Below are 23307 nucleotides of genomic sequence, written 5' to 3'. Positions count from 1 at the left end.
GAGGAGACCGAGAACTGGGAAAGGGCAGAGTGCAAAGGAAAGCTGGAGAACACTGCCCGCCGGGGAAGAGGAGTGGGGGTGGGGGGATGCTGAGGCGGACAGGTCAGGGGGTGGAACTGAAGAGCCCTAGAAGAGAGGCCAGAGGGCAGGAGAGAGGGAGAAGGCGGGAGCGGGGGCGGGGCCCGGGCACTTCCTTGTTGCGCCCCTCCCCGCCCCCGCCCCCGGCCCGGGCCCCGGCCCCGGCCCCCGCCCCCCCCACTTCCTCCGGCCTCTTTCTCTCACTTCCTTCTCGGGCCCCGGAGCCGCTGCTGCCGCCGCCGCCCCCTGCGCCCCCAGCGCCCCCAGCGCCGGCAGGGAGAGAGGGAGGGAGAGGACCAGGTGAGCCTGTGCCCCCAGTCAATCCCTCCATGTCCGGGCCGGACGGGAACAGGCAGAGATCGCGCGGTCCCAGCCCACTAACTTTCCTTGAGACCCGGAGGACTGGGAGTTGGGCGGCGGCTGGGGTTGGGGCAGGGGCAGGGCCCGGGGCCGCGCTCGCGCTACCCCTTGCTCTGTCCTGCCCGCCCGGCCTGGGTAGGTGGGACTAGGCAGTCTGTGGGGGGAGGGGGGAGGGGTTTACGGGATCTCTGACTGGCAGAGCTCTCCAGGGAAGGGAAGTGCTCCTTGAGATTGCGGGCTTTCTGCACTGGGAAAAGGGACCTAGCCGAGTTTGAGGGGGTTCCTGTTATTTGGGGGTCTTTGGGCTAGGTGGAGTGTCTGAGTTAAAGGGAGCGGTCTCAGAATTTGAGCTTTCTCTGTGTTGAGGGAAAATGATGTTAAGGATGGGAGAAAGAACCTGTTAACTGGAGATATCTAATTGAAAAAGGATCTCATGAATTGGAAAGGGGAATTTGAATTACTAGAGGGTCTCCGGGCTTAGGGAAAGGTCTCAGAGGCTGGAGAAGACCTGGCAGCTGAATGTGGTCTCTAGTTTGGAGAAAGTTTTTGCATCGAGGGCTTTCCTAAATCTCAGAAATTAGGAGGACTTTCTCGGTTAGGGAGGGGTCCCGGAGGTTGGGAGGAGACATAAAAGTGTGTAGAGCGATTGGGGAGCTTCTGAGTTGAAGGGCAGTCCGGAGACTGAAAAGAAAAGGTCCCCGAGGTCCGGACTGACCGAGGTTTAGAAGAGTCGGAAGCTGGATCCTGGATCTGGCTGACTTTTGTTTTGGATCAATCTCTAGTTAGAAGGGGTCTCTGGGGCAAGGGATAAGTCACTGACGTAGGTATCAAGGCACGTGTAATGGTAGAAGTTCTGGGTGTGGTAGTTTCGAAAAGCTGTCATTTTCTAAAAGCCCCAGAGGACTTCATGGAGGAGGTGACTTTGTGTTGAACCTCTAATATGAACAGAAATTGAGTAAACAGCCTGGGGGAGGGGAGGTTATTCTAAATGAAGAGTACGGAATAGCTGATAATAGAAGCTCGAATTTACATAACCCTTCGCTTTACATACATCTCATTTGATCATGTGCTCTCTCTTAGGAGAACAGGGAATTGTTCACTTTGACTGGAAGAGATCTTTTAAGGGAATCAGAGTAATAAGACTGTTGGGGATCAGGCCTTGGAATAGGCCATATGTCAAGCTTAGGAATTTAGCTTTCTCTTGTGAGTCATGGGGGGAGCAGAGCAGGTTTCTCAGTAGGAGAGAGATGTGGTCAGAGTTGGTCTGTGGGACAGTGACTGGTTCTATTGGAGGAGGGATTGAAGGGAAGAGACTGGAGATGGGGAAGCCCCTGAGGAGACTGCTTGGAGGGAGGAAATGTGACTTAGGCTCACTAAGTGCTGTGGGGACTGAGAGGAAGGTACCGATGGGAGAGACCTTGCTGAGACAGACTAGACTGATTGGATGTGAGTCAAGGAAGAAGGAGGAGTCAGTGATGTTTCGAAGTCGAGCCTGGCTGACGAGGAGGAGGATGACAAAAATAGGGAAGTTTGAAGGAAGAGCATGTTGCAGAAGTGGGGGAAGGGTGGGAGTTTATTCTGAGCTTAGGATGCTAGGGGGAACATCTAAGATGTTCCCATTCAAGCAGTGGAAATACAGGACTCAGTACTTCCCAAATCAGCTTATTTTACTTTGGGACAGATCTAATCCTTAGGTATCATATTTAAAGCTAGCCAAGATTTGCATCTCTGCTATCATTCTTCATTGATCTATCTAATTTTGCCCTCTGAACACAAACAGAACAAATCTCAGACTTGTTGGTCACCCTTTAAATGCCTCTTCACCCCGACCCAGGTCTTCTCTTTTCCAACTTAAACATCCCTAGTTCCTTCAGCCTATTCTGTATTCTTGGATATTCTAATCATATTGATTACCCTCTTCTGAGATTTCACTTTTCAGTTGTTATCATTCAGTCATTTTCATTCACCTCTGACCTCGTTTGGAGTTTTCTGGAAAGAGATATTGGAGTGGATTACTGTTTATTTCACTCATTTTATAGATGAGGAAACTGAGGCAAAGAGGGTTAAGTGATTTGGCTAGAGTCACACAAGCTCATAAATGCCTGAGGCTAGGTTTGAACTCAGGAAGCAATTTTCTTGACTCCAGGCTTATTCATCAGGAATTGAGTATAATCCACCTATATCCTCTCACCAAACATATGATCCCTAGTCACTAGGATTCCCTTAGTGTATCTAAAATTCAAATTAGGATTTTTGGCTACCACTTCACACTGTTGACCTATATTGAATTTACAAATCCACTAAGATCCTCAGATCTTTTTCACATGAATTATATGATATGGAAATCATCAAGACAATAATTAAAGCTTTGATGTGATGGTTAGGTTTACCAAGAGAGTGGAAAAAAGAGACTATTGAGGACAGAATTTTAGGGAAAATCCAGACTTAAGGAGTATAGAACAATAAAATAGGAAAAAAGTCTCTATTATCTTCTAGGCTGCAGATAGGAAGTGTATCCTCACTAGCAAGTACAATGGGCCAAATGGGGAGTGGAAAGTTAGAAAAGGTATATAGAGACAATATACAGCTACACACCAGCCCCCACATTACTGTTAATGAATGAAAAAACATTTAAGCTTTCTTTAAGTGAAAAAAAAAACACTAAAAGGTGGAGATATACTGAGACAGAGGCGCTGCCACATTGAGGAGGTACTCTTGTGTCAAGTTTTCTTCTGCCTCTAAACAGAATTGGCTGGGGAGGAGTGGGCCTGAGTAATGGTTTTCAGCCATGAATGAAGAGATACCTATAAGTATATGGGATTGAAAGCAGACTTGAGAAATTGTTGGGGATTTGACAATATGTGTAGGATTTCCTTCCACAGACACTTGGGGGAGTAGGAATCCTGCTTGAGGATTTCAGCCTGGAGATGAAGGAGGAATAGGAATGATAGAAATGGCTCTCATTTCTAAGTGGAGCTAAGGTGTACAAGGTGCTTTTCTTTGACAACTGTGAGGTAGGTATACTTGCAAATATTGTTAGTTCCATTTTGCAGAGAAGGGAACAGTCACAGAGAGGCACTTTTTGCTTGTCTATGGTGAAGCAACCATCCAGTGGTAAAGATGGGCAGACTTTCCTAGGTCTCTGACCTCAAGTCCAGAGTGCTCTTTCCACAGTTCATGATCACTAGCATTCCCTTTTTAAACTCCATAGTTTCTCTGAGGAAAGGTTTTCTAATAATAAGAGGGTCAGAGCTCTGGGAGAAGATTTTAACCTGTTTGAGCACAGTCTTACTGGCATTTTGAGATTGCCTGGGGTCAGGGTGGTGAATGAAGAAAAAAGGTATCCTTTAGTCACTTATATTATCTTAGGATTTAGATCTCTAAGAAATCCTCTAGATCATGGGTCCCAACCCCTTCATTTTGTTGAGGAGAAAAGTAAAACCAAAGAGACTCGAAGTTGTTTGCCTAGGGCAGCATGGGAAGGTGGCAGAAGAGCTGGAATCCTGACTCCACTGCCACTAGATCCAAACAAGGAATCCCGGAAAGTGGTTGCACGAATTCAGATTTGTGCTATGCAAAATGATTGTGTGAAATGTAGTAATTTATTCCAGCCCATAGGAAATATGTAGTCTAAAATCAAATAATTCCACATCACAGGATTTGTTATTCACATTAATCAAAATGTAACTGTATTTTACTCTGCTGCCTTGAGTTTCCACTGTCTGCCTTGCTCATCAAAGTTACCTTCTTTTCTAGGCAACTAGTCCCACTCTTCCTTAAGGGGAGGGCTTCTTTTTTATCTCCTCAGCTAACCCCTTGGGCGTGCCTCTGAGACTCTTTATGCAGTCTAAAAACTTAAGTCCAACTCTTGCCCTGGATAAAGGATCAGAAATTGGGACTTCCTGACTGAAATTTGAAAAGGTCAACTTGCCTATGCTTCTGCCTCTCTTAAGGACTGTCCTCCATCCCCCACCCCAGCTACCCAGGGTCCTTCCTCTTTTTAAGGGTATAACCTTTCCTCCTGGAAAGGAACTGCCCTCTGGTAGAGCTCACTATTTTCTGAAATTGTGCCTGGAGATTGACTGCAGGCTGATCTGATTTCAGTTTCTACTTCCCATCCAGGACCCTCAACTGATGAACTCACTTAACCTTCCTCCCAAATGCCTAGGCTGTGTGTCTCTATAAAGAAACCTGTATAGCCTTGAACTTTTTAGTCCCTTTGAGTATCCTGGCTTCCTGAGTCCACTGCTATGAGGCAGGACTAAGAATCATAAAGATAACTGGCTTTTAGATCTGAAGTTCTGGGTTTGAATCCTAGCTTTGCTGTCCACTGCCTGTGTGATCTAGGCAACTTATTTTAATAACTATTCCAAAATAATCAGTTTCCTTTGTACTCCTTTGTACTTTATTTTGTGCGTTCATAAATGTGATTCTGGCAAGGGTCCATAGGGCTTCCATAGATTGTCAAAGGAGTCTGGGACGTACACAAAAAGTTAAGAAGTACTAGACCAGGTGATTTCTAAGGCCTTTCCTATGATCCCTATGAGTAATAATGATGTGCTCATGTAGGGTCATGAAGAGGTCCAGATACTGGGAGGTACTTCTAGCCTAGACTGAGAATATTAAGGACCAGATTAGGCTTGATTTAAAATTAAGGATTAGGGGGCAGCTAGGTGGTACAGTGGTTAGAGCACCAGCCTTAAAGTCAGGAGGACCTAAGTTCAAATCTGGTCTCAGACACTTTACACTTCCTAGCTGTGTGACCCTGGGCAAGTCACTTAAACCCAATTGCTTCAGGAAAACAAAACAAAACAAACAAAAAAAACAAATAAAATAAAATTAAGGATTAGATCAGAAGGTTAAGGTCACCTGTCAGATTCCTTTTATCTGTAAGGCTAATTGTCTTCTTCAGGTTTGTGGACCTAAATTTTTATAGTTTCTTGTCCCTTGTAAACATAACAATTAACTTTTGTGGTCTGGGTTGTGTAGGAATAGGGAGGAAAAGGGAAAGAGAGAAATAAATGTTAGAAAAAGGCACCTGGAGATGGTAGCACTATCGGAGAAAGGGAGGTGCTTAGGAACTGAGTGGTAGATAATAGGATCAGGCCCTAGAAGGGAATAACTCCTTTGGAAAAGATGGAAAATGAAGCCAAGCAAAGAATTGAGATTAGATGACAAGATGTGAACCCATGCCCTCTGGTTCCAAAGTAAAGGCCCTTTCTGCTATACAGTCAAACGTGCTGTCCTCATCCCTGAAACCAGAGATCCAAACAGTCTTGCACCAAAAGTTATCCTCCAGCTGGCCTATTCATAGACTCAGAGAGAGCTGGAATAAGCCTTTGAAAAGTGAGTTCACTTCTAGGATTCTTAATACTCTTATCCTTAGGAAGGAAGGAAGGAAACACTCATTTATTAAGCACCTACTATGTACCAGGCACTATGCTATTTAAAAATACTTCAGTTGATCTTCAGCAATCCTCTGCAGAAAGTGTTGTTATTATCCCCATTTTATAATTGAATAAAATGAGGCAGGCCGAAGTTAAGTTACTTGATCAGTATCACATAGTAAGTGTTTACAGCTAGATTGGGAAGCAGTTCTTCCTGTCTCCAGTTGTTAGGTCATTATGTCTGACTCTTCCTGGCCCCATTTGGAATTTTCTTAGCAGATACTGGAGTGCTTTGCCCTGTCCTTCTCCAGCTCATATTACAGATGAACAACTGAGGGAAACAGGGTTAAGTGACTTGCCTAGGGTCACACAGTTAGTAGTGGTCTGAGATTTGAATTTGTGGAGTTGAGTCTGACTCCTGGCCCAATCCTATATGTACTGCAATATCTAGGTGCCCTTAGGCTTTTAGGGAGTTATGGCTGATTCTATGAGGAATTCATGGTCCCACTGAGTAGTTGTAGGGAGGAAGGAATGAAAAAAGGTTGCCTTTAGGCATATGAGACTGAGACTGGGTTAGTCTTTTATTTATGGGAGAGTAGGATGAGGGAGATGGAGTTACATGTAAGTAGCCCACTGGTCTTTGGTTCATAGGGAAGAGCCTGTTAGGAGTGGAATTTAGAAATGCAGTCATAGCTTTAATTTTTTTTTTTTATTTGTTAAACACAATATATGTATACATATCCATACAGTAATCTCACTGCACCAAAAAAAAAAAAAAAATCGGGCTTAGAAATAAGGTAAAATAACCTGAGAAGGAAAACAAAAATGCAAGTGGACAAAAACTGAAGGAATGGAAATGCTATGAAGTGGTCCACACTCATTGCTCATGGTTCTTTCACTGGGTTTGGCTGGTTCAGTTCATTACTGCTCTATTGGAACTGATTTGGTTCATCTCATTGTTGAAGAGGGCCACATCCATCAGAATTTAGTCATAGCTTTGTAAAATCAGATTTGTTACACCTGGAAGGGAGTATCCAAAAGGGGACCCCGAAGCCCTAGAAAGCCACATAGTAGAGATAAATTATAATTTAGCGTAGGCCTGGATCCTCCTCAAAGCAGATTCTACTGCACCAGTTATCAGCCTTTACTCGATCTATTCCCTGAAGAGATCAATATTAATTTATATATTAAGGCAGTTAATATATATATCATATATATGTGTGTTTTTATATATGATATAATGGGACAGTTATATGCCTTTACTCTCCTGTCTTTCTTGAAGGGATCAATATTAATTAATATATCAAGGTAGTGTTTGAACCCTGAGCTCCAAGAAATAGTGGAGCTATAGATCACAAAATTCCCTTTTCTTTGTGTAAAAAGCATTGGTCTGGGGCTCAGGATAACCCGATCTTATTCTGCTTCTTGACACTTATTAGTATGACCATTGGTAGTTCCTTCCCTTTCTTCCTCAGATAAATGAGGGGGTTGAAGTAGAATCATGGAAATAAGATGATCTCCATGAACTCTCTCAGCACTATTACTCTGAGCAATTGTTAGAAGCTCTCTTCTTCCTACAGGAAATCTGCCCAGATTAGCCCCTGTCAGCTTCAGATTCCCCAATCTTTCTATTAATGCAGAGCTCTGTACCTCCTTAGAAATGTATCTAGTCCAACTCTGTCCCCTGGCTGTTAGCTTTCTCTTACTAGGTTGTGTCTTCCCCCTCAACATAGGGAATTCCCCTTTATGCCTTGCTTTTCATACTTCACTCCCCGGTGTGGAGTGGTTTGGCCTTATTCGCTATTGGGTAGGATAGAGCAGATTGGTCCCTGAACTGTCCAAGTTGTACTTATTAATAAGAATAATAGCTCATTTATCAATAGCAATTTAAGTAATTGAATGACTTAACCCACCACAATCTCTGGAAGATATCCTCATCTTACAGGTGGGGAAACAGAGGTTTAGAAGGGTTGTGAGTATCCCAGGGCCATCTGGATAACATTAATCCCAGGTTTCTATACTTTTTAAGTGCAGATCTCTTTCTGCTGGACAACATTGCCCATGGGATGGGAAAAGAGCTTAGAGTCCTTAGAGGAACCATTTGACCAACCCCTTCTCCAACAAAACTCAACCTGGTCAACTTTAAAGGAGCCTCTCTAGCCAATCTGCCCTATAGGTCGAGAGGCTCATCTCTGATCCATTGTCTGAATGCTCTCTCTGGCATTTACTGTGTGGCATTGGGCACATTCATTTCCACCCTACCAGCCTCAGTTTCTTCAGCTGTTGAGATAGGATAATAATATAATATTCCTCTTATGGCTGTGATAAGGATGAAATAAACTGCTACTAAATTTGATTTACAAATTGCTATCTTGGGGAGGGAGACAAATTTGGAACACAAGGTTTTGCAAAAGTCAGTGTTGAAAACTATCTTTACGTGTATTTGGAAATAAAATACTACAAAAAAATTTTGTAATAAATAAATAAATTTGATTCAACAGCTGTTTATTAGTCACCTACTGTATACAGAACCCTGAAATCAGAGCAGTCAGCTAACTCAGTGGTTAGAACTTTGAGCCTAGAGTCGGAAAGACTTTGAGTTCAAATCTGTCCTCAAACTATAGTTTACTAACTGTATGACCCGAGGCAAATCACTTACCTCTGTTTGCCTCAGGTTGATCAGTTGTAAAATGGGCACAATAATTGCACTTGTCTTTTGGGGTTGTTATGAGAGCTTCAAACTGAGACTGCCTGGCATATAGTAAATGCTATTGAAATGCTAGTTCATATTGTAGAGAAAGGATAAGTGTGACACTGGAATTTACAGTCTCTGGGATTAGTGTAGTGAATGCCTCAGGACTGTACCCCAGAGGTGAGAGGGATGTGGCTGGGATTGGGTGGGGATGAGCCTGGGCTGGGGGTGGGGAGGAATGAGAAGTGAAGTGGAGTTTCCTCCCTGACACATACTTTCCCCTGTGGAAACCCCCCTCCAGCCTCCTTGGAGGTGGGGCCTGGGGCCAGGGTTGAGTTGGTTTGGAAATGGGAGGGGGGGGTGGAGGCTCGTCCTTCCTGTTGGGGAGGGTGTGGGTGGCCTTGGGAGATGGAGGTGGGGGTAGGGGGAGACAACACTGGTCTTCCGGCCATTCTGTGCTGTTTGACTGTTGTATATGAAATTCTCATTAGGAGTGCAGAGTCAAACACAGTGATAAGAGCCTTGAGCCTGAGATAAAAGATATTCAGGTCCAAGTTCTGCTACTGACTGAGTCACTCAATGGTTAATGTTGGGCAAGTCCCTTCCCTTAGATGGTCCTTGCTTTCCTCTTCTGAGAAAGGAGTGGGGCTGGACCACAAGATCTCTGAGGTTCCTTCCAGCTTTTCTTCTGTTCTAAGGAAACCCATTCTGGCTCAACATGCAGTGAATCTCTGAATCTTCTGGCAGCCTAAGTCCCACCCCTGGGATTCCCTAAGGAGTCTTCTTCTCCATTGCCCCACCCAGCCCCTTCTTCCACACAGCTGTGGCTGAGCTTCACCCCAACCTTTGGTGGCCCCAAGATCCATCCTTCCAGGCCTTATTGCAGGCCTGAACCCATTAGCCCCTTCCCTTCTACCCTCCCCCAGGGCCCCAGTGGTCTAGGGAGGAATGGGCTGCCAGCCAAGTTAAGCTACAATTCCATTTCCTCCCTAGCTACAGCCTAAGTCTGGCCGCTTCATCAGAAATGGGGGTGGTATATATGTGTGTGGGGGTGATTAGATCTTTCAGTGAGTGGTCAGCACAAAGTCTACACCTCTTACTAAAATCTGGGACCTGGCACCCAATTCCCTCTTCCTTCAAATCCACAGTGAGAGGAGAAAGAGGTAAATAGCCAAGGCAGTAGAGAATCTTTCCCCCAAAATTACAGGAAGAACTGACATACTTGCCTGAGTCTTGCAGGAAAAGAGAGAAAGAATAGAAAACTGTGCAGTCCTAAGGCAGATCAATTAACTGTAGCCAGTTTCTACTCTTCCCCCCAGTCCTCTCTGTCCTTAGCCCAGGTCCTCTCCCTGATCTCTTCTCTCCCTACCCCATGCTCCAGAGGCTCACTTCATTCATGGTGACCTTCACACCCATGCAGACCCATAATATTAACATAGTGGAAAACAGTATCTGCTTTAGAGTCAGAGGGTTCAGTTCCAATTCTTTGCCATACTATCTGGCTTCAATTTTCTCCCTGATCCTTCCAACTCTTATGTTCCATGTCCAGAATCTGTTTCTATATCTAGAATGTCCTTTCTCCAGTTATCCATGAGAATCTTTGGCATGTTCTCCAGTGGGGTCATAGTCAAAGTCAGAATTCATTTACAGGGTAGCTATGACACTGTATATAGGAGAGATAGAGACAGACTAGAGTAAGGAGGATGCTGCTGTGAAACAATATGGGAAGAGCTGTGGCTAGGTTGTGACAGAGCTACAGGTTTGTCAAGAAGGGGATGAGTACTGAACAGATATTGGAAGATCAAGAACAGATAGGATATGGAATTAACATGGTCTTATTTGTCTGTTTTATTACTTATGAGAGACAGTCTGGTTTAGTGCTGACCTTGAAATCAGAAAACAGGTTCAGGTCTATGACAAAAACTATGTGACCCTGGGAAGATCATTTATCCTTTCAGTATTCTATGTAATTTTCTGTAGCGTTCTTTGCACCCATTGGGCATTATTTGTATGGAAGGAATAAGTCAGAGATGAATTCCTAGGCCTCTGTTTTCTCCTGTGTAAGATGATGGTGTTGGACTTGATCTCTATATCCTTTCCATATAATAACCAGAATGGACAATGATTAGGTTGGAAATCAAATCCCATTGCTCAGGTCTCAGGCTACATGACCATGGGCAATTCCCTTCCCTTTTGGCCTCAATTTCCTCCTCTGTAAAATGAGAAAACTGGACTTGTTATGCTTTGATATATGCACTTTAAGAATTAGGAGATGGAGTCAGACCCAGGAGATGATGGGTAGTCTCATTGATTGGGAGACATCAGAAGAAGCAGCTGGGAAAATTCAGTGCTTTTACCACTTGGGATTTCCCCCACTTATCCCCCTTTCTTCTTCCCCAATCTTACCCCCTTTGGGTTTCTTCCTTCCCCTCTCCACAGCAGGGCCAGCCACTCCCTGTTGGGACATTTCCCTTGTTCTAACGGTCAGGCCCTATCATTAGCCCTTTCTCTGGTTCCTCCTCTCCTCTTAATTCAGAAATTCTGTAAACTCTTAGCACCAACTACGTGCTTCATGCTTGGGATACAAGGATGAAAGTCAATATAAAGCCTGTCCTCAAAGACCTTGGAGAGATTAGACATATGCACAAATAAGAATGATAGGAGGAAAAGTATGATAAGAACAGAAGGGGGAAACTAGAAATTTGAGAAGGGAAAGGTTAGTTTGTGTTTGATAGAAGGGGAGCACGGGAGATCAGGGAAGGCTTCATGGTAAAGACATTGGCATTTTGTTGAAGGACATGGAACAGATTTCACTCTTTGCCCTTGGCTATAAGCTGTAAGTTGGCATAGGTCAGGAAATGCAGTGGTATCCTCCCCCAATCCCCTAAGCTGTGTACCAAGTTTTACTGCCTTTAAATTAGTGCTTGGGCATCTGAGGGAGGGAGAGATGGGAAGGGAAAAGTGTGGGTGTAGTGGAGAGCAGTGATCTAAGAATGAAGAGATGCTAGTCCTCATTTAGTATGTTGGGCAAGTCCCTTCCCCCTGTTTTCTCTGTTAAAAAAAAAAAAAATAGGTTAGATGATCTCTATGGTGTTAATTTTCTGACAACAGAATGTATTGAAAAGTGGCTATAGTGGCTTTAGGACATCATACATTCACTTGAGGTCCTTTCACTCAAAGTGAAAGCTGGGGGACAGCCATGTGGACATGACTAGATGGTCTTGGAGGTCCCTTAAGTATCTACAGATCCTGTCTTTGTCCCTTTTTCTGCCTATTCCCAGGCCTCAGTCACCTACTGATGACTGATGCCAATGGGAGTTGTCTAGATCAAGGGGGAGGACTCAGTCTTGTGGGCAATTTTTTCTTTCTTTTAGGATATAGACACCGGAAGTGCTGATACCCATTAAGAGAAAGGGGTGGGCATCAGCAAGCCATTCACTGACAAACTATGTATATTTACTAAGATTTCCTGTACTTTGAGGAGGAAGAGACCCCTGTCTCAAGGGAATTCCGGCCTGGCTGGGGAGTTTAGGCTCTTGTACAGGGAACAGTCACAGGGCATGATGGGAGAGATTAACTGGCACACTCTTAAGACTTACATGCAGTAAGTGGTAAGGGACCAACAGTCTGAGTTTGAAGGAGGAGGTACTGACTTGCTTTGTAATGGGCTCTTAAGACAAGATGTAGAATTTGATGGGTTTGGAATTTTAAAAACCTGGATTTAAATCCCACCCTTCCCATTTACTCTCTCTGCCAGGCATATTCAGTTTCCTCCTGTGTGAAATAAAGGACTTGGACCTCTAAGGTCCTTTGCAATTCAAAATCTATGCTCCTTTGGGGTCAGGGTGAGCAGGAAAGGCCCTATGGAGTAGGAAGAGCTGGAACTTGAAGTCTATGGGAACTTGAGAGGAAAAGTTTCTGGTGTCTGTAACAGTAACCCCAGGAATAAGGCCTACCTGGCTAAAAAGATAGGTTGGAATTTTTAAAGAAATGTTTTTTTATTTGCTATCTATTGCTATCCCAGTAAATTCCTCCACCTTAACCCTGCTAGCGCCAAAACCAAAACACATTGACTCCTTATTAAAAAGTATGCCTCATTCTGAATCCACATTCCACAGCATTCTTTAATGAAAAGAGGAGGGCATGCTTTCTCATCAGTTTTGGACCATATTGTTGGAACTTTAAAGGCTGAGGAATTAGATTTGATCTAAACAGTATGGCTAAGTAAAACCCCAATCAGGTTAACAGACATTTGTCTAACCTATCTCAAATATCTTTTTTTTTTTTTTTTTTTTTAAATCAATCCAGAGTTCTTTCGAAATGATGCCCAGGGAATCAGTCAATTCCTGGGTCACATAACTTGAAGTGGAAGAGATCTTACAGATTACTAAGATCAGTCCAATTCCTTCAATTCATAGAAAAGTAAGGTCAGAGATGGAGAGGAGAGTTTTGTTAAGATCATAGAAATGATACATACCCAACTCACAGTAATCTCTCCTCCTTGTAGTACCCACTGGCATAAAGCGTATGCTGCCTGGGATAGTTATTTGAGTGTGAGTCCACTTTTTTCCCTGATCAAGTTGTTTGATCTTGGATAATTCACTTCATCTCTCATAGTTTCATTTTTAGCAATTTATAGAATGCCTATGAAGGTATTTGCAACACCTATTTCACAGGGTTGTGGCAAGGGTCCAATTGAATGAGTTGATGTATAGTAAGCATTTTAAAAACTGTTGTGATAATCAGTTCCTATCTCCCATATCTTGTCTGTGTGTCATTAGAGCTCTTAGATCCTAAAGTCAGCTCCCCTGGCAAAATAAAGGCATAAAGAAATCATAGGAGATAAACATCTAGGAAATAGATTTTCCTTTTCTCTGGGATTATTTTCTTTGTATTTTATTATTTTAAAAACATTCTGAGAAGGGGTCCATAGATTTCACCAGACTGCTGCCAAAAGAGTCTGTGACACATGAAAAATTAAGAAGCCCTATCTAGTGCAATTCCCTCATTGTACAGAGGAAAAAACTCAGGCTTTGAGAGAAGAGATTCTTTCCTCTTTCCACAGCATCTGAGCTAGATACCTAGAAGGAAAGGTGTTTGTTGATTTGAAGTCAAGAGGCACCATAAGGAAGTGTAAGATCCTTTAGCCAAGTGGCAGAATGTTGGGGGTTTAAATTCTGGCTGTCTTATATAGACTTGCTATATGACTTTGGTCAGTGTTTTTTGATCTCCGAGGAAAGTTTCTTCCCTTGCAATATACAGGAGTTGGTGTTTTTTTTTTTCAACTCCTAGTCTAGAAACAAATGGCCACTAAAAACTGAAAGGAGAGAGAGAAGGATAGAACTAAGTGTTGGCCACAGACTCTAAGAACAGCACATATTTTTATAATACTCTAGACATTACAAATTGTATCGTAAGAGAACATCATGATAACTCTGTTATCTGGGTAGTGATGTCAGCATTTTACAGATGAGTCAGGGGTGAAGTGACTTGCCAATGTCAGAATTGACTCCTCAGACCAAGTCTTCTGACTTTCAAAATCAGTGGAATGGCATTTACCATTGAGATAACTAAACTATGGCAGATCTCTGCGATTATAGCAAATTGGAGTGCTTTAAAAAATCTTCCCCATAAACCTGAGCCTAGACCTTCACCCAAAGGCAGAAGAAAGAAGTTGAATCCTTGGACCCTGATCTGGGCTTCCTCTCCCAATCTTTCTAGTTCACTCTCCCAGAACTTAGTCAGGTTCTTCAGTAACAGTAGGAACTGTGTCTTGGATGCTTCTCAGGATTGAAAAGATTTCAATTCAGAAAGTGCTCCTTATGTAATTCTAGTGTTTATAGTGAACCAAGGTGGACATGTCAAGTTTAAATAGGATGCTTGACTTTTCTTTGCCTCAATTTCCACATCCATAGAATGAAGAAGTTAGGCTAAATTTAACTAAGTGAATAGAAAGCTGGACCTGAAGTCTGGAAAAGTTGAGTTCAACTCCTACCTCAGATTCTAGCTATGACCATAGGCAACTCATTTAACTTCTGATTATTTCACTTTCTTCACTGTAAAAAGGTGTTAATATTAGCACCTATCTCCCAGGGTTTTTGTAAATACTAAAGGAGATAAAAAGCTTTGCAATTCTTAAAGTCTTATATAAGTGCTGGCTATCATCATCATCATGGATTCCTAACCTTTCACGGGCCATGGATCCCTTGACAGGCTAATTATTTCTTTTCAGAATCAAATTGGTTTTTCAGCAATTTAACAAAATACTAACTTCTAGTTAGAAGTTAGCGAAAATAAATATGCATTTTTTTTCCATCCCAGTTCATAGATTCCTAAAATCTAACCACAGGATATTAGAAGGACAAGGAGAATCAACTGATGCAAAAACTTACCTAGTCCTTTAAGGTACAATATTTTAAAATTCTCATCTTTCTTAAGAACATCAGAATTAGATGATCCTTTAAGTCCTAAATCCTGTGATCCCAACAAATACATATTTGCTTTATATATGTATGTGTATATAGCTATTTTTGTTATGCACACATATGTGTGTGTATGTGGGTGTGGGTGTGGGTGTGGGTGTATAAAAGCTCCAAAGTCTAATAAGGTTGAAGCAAGTGATGACTGACTGTGCTTAAGCTAGTGCATAATGATACTGTGAGGGAGAAAAAGGAAAGCCAAGATGCCACATTCAGTAAGCTTGTCATCCAATTGGAGAAATGGGAGTGTGCAATTGAAAGCAGTGGAAAGAGTTGCAGAGATACAGACTTTAGCCTGATGTAAAGAAAAGCTTCCTTATAAACTGGGAGGCAGCTTCCCTAAAACACAAAGGGCTCATGCAAATGGTTTCATGGAAATACAAGTTAGTGGTTTCCTAATAATACTAATATTTATATTTAGTTTTGCAAACTACTTATCCATATCTCATTTGATTCTCCCAATGACCCTGTGAGGTAAATGTTAATATATCCCCATTTTACAAACGGAGAAACTGAGGCAGAAATTACATGATTTGTGCCATGTCACATAGCCAGTAAATAAATGTATAAGGCAGGATTTGAAGTCAATTATTTTTATTTTTAATCTCAGTGCTGGAATCTGATTATATTGGCAGCTAGGTGGTTCAATAAATAGCTGAATCTAGAATCAAAGAGTTCTGTCATTTCAGTCTTTCCTGACTCTTGACTTCATTTGGGGTTTTCTTGACAAAGATACGAGAGTGGTTTATCATTAGGCAATCAAGATAAAGTGACTTGCCCAGGATCACACAACTAGTAAGTGTCTGAAGCTAGATTTGAACTCAGAAAGATGTTTCCTTGACTTCAGGCCTGGTACTTTGTCCACTTCACCATCTATTTGCTGAGAGTCAGAGACCTGAGTTTGAATTCAGTCTCAAATACTATGTGTGGGATCCTGAGTAAGACACTAAACCTCTGCCTGCCTCCGTTTCTTCATCTGCTAAAATGGAGATAACATCACGATCTTCCTAGTTGTTAGGCTCAAATAAGTTATCAGTCAATCTTTTTGCAAACCTTAAAGTACTTTTTAATTGTGATGGAGGGTGTGTGAGATTGAGGATGGTGATACTTGCTGTCTTTTCCTTTCTGGTTTTGGTCTCTTGGAGAAACTGCCAATGAAATAGATTTACCATCTAACTCAGAATCCCTGATATTGTATATACTTTGATTGAGTATTTTCTTTAGTCTTCACTTCTGCACCAGGTGTCCACCAGGTTCAAGATAACTAGAAAAAAGATGGTCCAGTGTAACAAGGCCTGAACCAGTGGAGCAAATATTTTGTTTTTCCCCTTGGGGTAGAGTGGAACCCATGATTCCCCAAATTTGTACTGAGATTTCTTATATGCCCAGTCTATATCCAACCTTGCCATAGAAAAACCAAGAGGGAGATAACCAGGCCCTGCCCTCTGAGAATTTCCAGGTTACCCAACCATATGAGACACCCCTGAAATCTGAAGGAGAATATAACAATTATGAATGGTTCTATTGTTCTCTGCTTTGTAAAATGCTTTCCTTTGTAAGATAGGTAGGTAGCCTGAAGTCAGGAGTACCTGAGTTCAAATCTGCCCTCAGACACTTAACACTTCTTAGCTGTGTGACCCTGGGCAAGTCACTTAACTCTAATTGCCTTAAAAAAATTAGATAGCCCCTGTGGATGTGACGATTTCCATTTTATAGAAGAGAAAACTAAAAAGCTTGAGAAAGTTAATTGACATCTCCAAGGATGCCCAGTTGCAGAGGTCAGATTCAAATATAGATTAGAAATTTGGGGATATTTCCATCACAGCATAAAATATTCACTAATTCAGTATATTCATTCAATTCTTATTCAGCAAACATTTATTAAGCCCCCTGTGCCAAGTGTCATGCCACATACTGGAATGCACTCAGGAGTTGCCTTGAGTCATACAATTTTTGCCCGGTTCCTTTTTCAACCTCCCAAGAGTTCACCAAGGGAGGTTTGGCCCACTCACCAGAGACCTTCCTTGCTTTTTTTCATGACACCAAGATGGTGCCAATAGAGGGAGCACTGTGGCTGCCCATCTGTCATGCTTTGCCATGCTAGCAGAACATCTTTTCCTGGGGAACCATTCCTTGATGATGTCATTTCTTTCTGTCCTTTCTTAAAATCCCTCACTGGTTGCTGTGTTTCAGTCTGCTTACATCCTGATTCCCTCTCCCTGCCTCTCTGCCCCTTTAGCCATTGCACTCTCTATAATAGTCACGTTTTGCTCTTTAGAGGCAGTCATAGCTCACTGCCATATAGCAACACTGAAAAAATGTTAGAATTGGGGAGAAAAAAAAGGCTTTTGCTGTTACGGTTGGAATCAGTTAAAAAAAAAAAAAAACTGAAACAGTTACTGTCCTTAAGAAGGTAACTTTCTTTGGAGAAAACAATCTGCACTAGAAAATAAAGTACAGAATATATACAAAGTAATTCTGGGAAAGGGGCAGGACAGTAGCTGGTGGCAACAGGAAAGGCTTTCTGCAAGAGGCAGCATTTAGGCTGAGCTTCAAAGGAATCTAGGGATTCTTTCAGGCAGAGGTGAGGAGGGAGTGCATTCCAGGCATGGGGAACAAGCTTCTACAAAGGCAGCTTGGGAAATGGAATGTGGTATATGGAGAACAGCAGATACGGATGTTTGGATGGGCAGTGGCATTCCTGGAAAAATAGGCCTGGGAAGTAAGCTGCAATCAGACTGGGAAAGACTCTGCAAGCAAAAGAAAGGAATTTATTATTAAGAGTCAAACAAAAGGTCCTGGAGCTTATTTGACCTGGGTGATGTTTTAAGAATATTATTTTGGCAACTGTGTGGAAGATGGGAAGAGTGGGAGACTACTGTAGTAGTCCTGGGGAGAGAGAGGAATCCTGAAGTAGTTCGTATGACTCAAACTTTCAGGTCTGTGCCAGTTCAAAAGGATTGACTTCCTCCAGGAATTAGGACTATAAGGATGGGTATTATTTGGGGCCAGACAGAGGAGAACTGAATGTCACACATCTGGACCTTCTTGAAGGCAGTAGAGAGCTATGACAGATTCATGAGCAGGACATGGTCAATCTGGGATGGGTGACAAAAGAATGAGACAGGGGAAGAAGCTGGGTAACTAGGAACAGGCTCATAGGATTAGAGATTTCCATCTGGAAGGGACCTCAGAAGTCATCTAGGGCAGCTCCCTTATTTTAAAGATTAGGAAAGAGGCCCACAAAGATTGAAATGGCTTGCCTGGAGTCCCACAGAGACAAGCCCTGCCATACATTCCATGGTACTTTGCTGCCTTCCCTGGAGCTGAGACACTCAGAGGAAGCTGCTGGCCAGGACACAGAAGTTAAAGCTTTTGAGTAAGGGCTACAAAGATAAAGAGCAGGGGATAATTGGACAAGAGAATTTTTGAAGGATATGAGGTCATTCAATTCAGTCAATAATTATTGTGTATTTACCATCTGTAGAAAGGAACAAAATAAGCATTTATTAAGCTCTGACTATTTGCCAGGCAGGGTGCCAAGCGCTTTATATATGTAAACACATTCGATCCCTACTGTAACTCTGGGAATTAGATGCTATTGTTATCTCCTTTTTAGAGTTAAAGAAACTGCCCAGTAAAGAAACAGCTAGTGTCTGAGACTTGATTTGAATATAGTTCTTCCTATGCCACTGTTAGGTGACTATAAAGTTTCACAATAGATAATAAAGATTTCAAAGCACTCAGCAAAAGTTACAGGCACCTAACATAGGTAAGGAGGTGTTACCAAAGACTGCTACTTAGGCACAACTCCAAGGCTTTAGGATCTATGTTGCAGGAGTTGCTCCATGTTACAGAATTTGGCAATAAAATTTAGAAGGTATTTAGTTTGACACTTATTTTCCAGAGGAGGAAATCTAGGCCCAAAGAGATGGAGTGAAAAGACCAGGCTCATTTAAACAGTAGTAAGTAGCAGAGTTAACATTTAAACCCAGGTGTTTTGACCACATATCTAGTACGGTTTAAGGAAATAGCCTTCTGATGATGACTGTCTTGAGGGGGGAATAGGACTCTGAGGATGCTAGGAGTGTGGGGGCGGGGTAGGGGGTAGAGGAAGAGTTATCAATATGTCAGGAGCATTCAGAATTTAAATATATGGCAAAAAATCTATCCATATTCTTGTCTACATGAGCACATCTTTCTCTAGTTCCCTATGAAGGCTGTTTGGTAACTACCCAGTTATAATTTCACTGTTGGCAAGCCAATTCCTTCCACATTTATTAAGGGCCTGCTTTGTGCAGTCCTGATAAGTCTCTAGATAAGACTGTGTTCTTGTCATGTAGCTGAGTCTGTAGGAGGTTAAGAATCTCTCACAATATATGTCAAGCGCATTTAAAGAGGTGCTGTTTCATAAAATTGAGAAAGTGCTGCTGTTGGGGAACTGAGAGGGTTTCCTGGAGGAAACAGTTAGAATTTGAATTGAATAGAGACCTAAAGGGCCAAGTAGGACTTTTTGCAGATTTAAGGGGGGGGGGGTGTACAGATGAGTGAGATGTGTTGAAACTGGAGGTGAGATATCTTAGTTTTAGATTCTGGATTAGGATACTACATTTTAGGTGTTGAATATGTCCTGAGGTGAGGCCTGCCTGAGTTATTAGACTGGTGCTGGGGGAGGGAGGGGAAGTAAGGAGTCAGCCTATGGTTCCAGGAAGTGGCTGGTAGAGGGTGGTCCCTGAGGTTGAGGAAGTATAAATAACTGAACTGTAGTCTCCAGAAATGTAAGGGGGGGGGGGGTGTGTGTGGGGGAATTTCTTGTTGAGCTAATGTAGAATCCACAACTAGGCCAGAGGCAAGGTATTTGTGTCCAGGTTAGGAGAAGGAGGCAACACAAAGGGAACACAAGGTAACAGCAAAACCATATGTACCTTGATTAAGATCTGAAATCATTTTACTAGTCTGAGGATTGAGACATCCAGCAGTGGACAATCTTAGATAGAACCGAGCTACCAATTTTAGGCATAGCATCCACCACATGTGATAATAATCCCTCTATATTTGATCTAATCAAATTATATGTGGAGAATTCTATTCTGTTTCCAGAAGGAACATGGATCGGCTCAAGTAGATCTGGAAAGGATGGTCAGATTACTGAGAGGACTGGAGAGCATGCTATAGGAAGATTACTTAAAGGAACTTAGGATATTAAACCTGTAGAAGAGAAGACTTGAGGAAGTCAGAATATGATAGATAATTTTATTTCTGCTTGGTCTCAAATGGCACACCAGCTTTCATCTTTATGTCTCCAGTGGTGGGAAATGTATCCCAAAGCAGTCCGTTACATTTTTTGACAATTCTAACAGGAAAATTTTCCTTCCATCAAGCCTAAATCTGCCTCTTCATACCTCCCTTCCTTTGCCATCTGAGACCAAGCAGAAATAATGTCAGAGCTGTCATAGAGGAGATTCCTGCTTCTTTTGGGATTAAGCAGGTTGCTCTCTGAACTTTCTTCCTCAAGAGAATCTGCAGTTCCCTTCAAATGGAGATACTATTGCTCTGGACCCAAGAGGTTAATCCTTGGTACCCTGTGTAAACCTTGGGGGGCTAAAGGTTTTAATAACAAAATATGCACCTGTCTAACTGTGACTTCTTTAGTTACTTCCCTCTGAATTTATGTCCAATGATATTTCCCTGGGAAAAGGGGGAGACATAATTCCTTAATAACAAAATATGCACCTGTCTAACTGTGACTTCTTTAGTTACTTCCCTCTGAATTTATGTCCAATGAGGAAGAGGGAGGGAAAAGGGGGAGACATAATTCCTCTTGCCAGTTCTTTTGGGTTCTCATCTCCCATGGTCCCAAAGCCTTTGTGTCTCCTTTTGTCTCTATTTCCATTTTTCTGGGAATATCCTCTGTGTGTGTGTGTGTGTGTGTGTGTGTGTGTGTGTGTGTGTGTGTGTGTGTGTGTGTGTGTTTACTTTGGTCAAAATCACTTCCCCCTTCTTTAAACTTCAATCTTCCCTTTTAAAAATGTTGGAGAACAACTACACTAGATAGTCTCCAAGTCCCTTTTAATCCTCCATTCTCGGTTCCCTTCTACATCTCATGCTCACTTCACCTCAGGGGTGAAGGGCTCAGTGATTAAGAGCTAAGATCATCTAGTAGGGGAGTACAGTATGCAAGAAAACTGGGTTTGGAGTCAGAGGACCTGGCTTTAAATTCTAATTCAGGTACCTGTCATAATGACCTTGGACAAGTTTCTTCCTGTCTCAGTTTGCCCTTCTATAAAGTCAGGAATCAGGCTGAATCTTAGGGTTCCTCCAGCTTCAGACCTGTCCAGACCCTTCCCATTTTAATGGCACATCTCTCTTTCCTTGTGTCTCTCATGTACAGGTTGAAGCCTTGGCTGCCACTGTGAGGGTTCTGGCTGAGACAAGCAAGTTGGGCCACAGCTGCACCCGCCGCAGCCGCCACGATGCAGAGCATCAAGTGTGTGGTGGTGGGCGACGGGGCAGTGGGCAAGACGTGCCTTCTCATCTGTTATACCACCAATGCCTTCCCTAAGGAGTACATCCCAACGGTGTTCGACAACTACAGTGCCCAAAGCACTGTGGATGGGCGCACCGTCAATCTGAACCTGTGGGACACAGCAGGTCAGGAGGAATATGACCGGCTACGTACCCTGTCCTATCCCCAGACCAATGTCTTTGTCATCTGCTTCTCCATTGCCAGCCCACCTTCCTACGAGAATGTGCGGCACAAATGGTATCCAGAAGTATGTCACCACTGCCCTGACGTGCCCATCCTGCTCGTGGGCACCAAGAAGGACCTGCGGGCCCAGCCAGATGCCGTAAGGCGGCTGAAGGAGCAGGGCCAGGCGCCCATCACGCCCCAGCAGGGCGTAGCCCTGAGCAAGCAGATCCATGCTGTTCGCTACCTCGAGTGCTCTGCACTGCAGCAGGATGGAGTCAAAGAAGTGTTCGCTGAGGCTGTCCGGGCCGTGCTCAATCCAACGCCACTCAAGCGGGGCCGCTCCTGTTTCCTCTTGTGACTCCCCAACCTTGGAAGGGAACAGATCCTCCCTTCCCACCCCTGCTGGCCTTGTCCTGGGGCTTGTCGTCTGTTTGTTCATCTTCCTGAGCCGCTTTCCCCCCTCCCAACTCAACCAGATGTGCCTTGGTCCCCTTCTCCCCTCTAGGTCTGATTGGTTCCTCTTTCTCTTTCCAGCTACATGCCCCCCCAGCAGTGTCCGCACTCTCCTCAGAGAGAAGGGAAAAAGGGATGGCGCAATGTTCTAGTCCCTCTTTTTCTGAGCAGTCTTTACATTCAATTCAATGAACATTTATTGACCAACCTCCTACTATGTGCAAGACCCTGTTCAGGTTCTGGGAATTCTGAGATGAAAAAAGACAAGAGTTCTTGCTTTCCTGGAGCTTTCAATCCACTGCCCTTCTGTTCCTGGCACTCAGAGCTGAAGCCCTCCTGTTGTTGGTAGGGAGGGCTTTTTCCAGCCCTCCCACTCCCTTGGTCTTTAGTGAGCTTCTCTGGGCCAATCCTCACAGGCCTTTCTGAGCTTCCTTAGGTCTAGGGCACTTCTGAATACCTACCCCACCATCTAGCCATCTCTGCTCCAGCCTGGCTACCATGCTCAGGACACACCCCACCCCTCTTGCCAGGACAGGAGCACAGGATCCTGAGAAGAGAGGGAGCCAGCCAGCACCTGCCCACCTGAGGAAGCGGCAAGGAGAGCCAGCTGCCTCTCAATCCCCATTTACAAACCCACCAACAGACTTTGTCCGTATGTGCTCTAGGGGTGTGGAAGGGAGGGGAAGACTTGTTCTGTCCCACCAGCCCTCTCCACCCTCTCCCTGCGTGCATTAATAAAACCTTGTGTTCAAGACCCAGTGCTTCCCTTTGTAGAGGGGGAGGGGAGGGGCTAGGAGGGGTTTGGAGAGGACATTCAAGCTTGGGTGGGTGGTAGCCTTTCATGAGTACTAATGGGGTGGGATTCATTGGAGACCAGAAAATATCATTAACAAGGGTGCAGGCCCACAGAAGAGCCTCTGTTGTTACCACTTTCCCTTCCCACCCCCAACCACCATTTCCTTAACAAGAGTTCTAAACTGTAGCATGTGCAGCCATACCCAGCTGTGTGGGGCCACTCTTGAAAATGATCCTGGGTGGAGAGAAGCTCCCGTTTTGAGCTTTCCCCCTTCCCAGGCATCCAACTTTCTACCACCTTGAATCTGTCCTTTTCCTCCTATTCCTTCTTGAGGAATAATATTCCTCCCAATAAGTAAAATTTGAAGCATA

The 23307-nt window shown here is 43.5% G+C and overlaps 1 protein-coding gene across 1 annotated transcript; it reads left to right on the top strand.

Annotated features, from left to right (window-relative positions):
- Nucleotides 1-224: 224 nt before the first annotated feature.
- On the top strand, nucleotides 225-22894 carry RHOG (ras homolog family member G). The gene is made up of 2 exons (XM_074304969.1): nucleotides 225-378; nucleotides 21388-22894. Exon 2 carries the CDS (start codon nucleotides 21470-21472, stop codon nucleotides 22043-22045), a length of 576 nt encoding a protein of 191 aa, XP_074161070.1. The 5' UTR covers nucleotides 225-378; nucleotides 21388-21469; the 3' UTR covers nucleotides 22046-22894.
- Nucleotides 22895-23307: the final 413 nt, after the last annotated feature.

This window comes from Sminthopsis crassicaudata, chromosome 3 (genome assembly GCF_048593235.1).
Source record: "Sminthopsis crassicaudata isolate SCR6 chromosome 3, ASM4859323v1, whole genome shotgun sequence".
NCBI classification, from domain to species: domain Eukaryota; kingdom Metazoa; phylum Chordata; class Mammalia; order Dasyuromorphia; family Dasyuridae; genus Sminthopsis; species Sminthopsis crassicaudata.
The sequence above is the reverse complement of the archived record's forward strand: the minus strand, read 5'-3'. Positions and strand labels throughout refer to the sequence as shown.

Excerpts from the sequence above, each read along its gene's own strand:
- RHOG (XM_074304969.1), top strand. The coding sequence starts at position 21,470 with ATGCAGAGCATCAAGTGTGTGGTGGTGGGCGACGGGGCAGTGGGCAAG.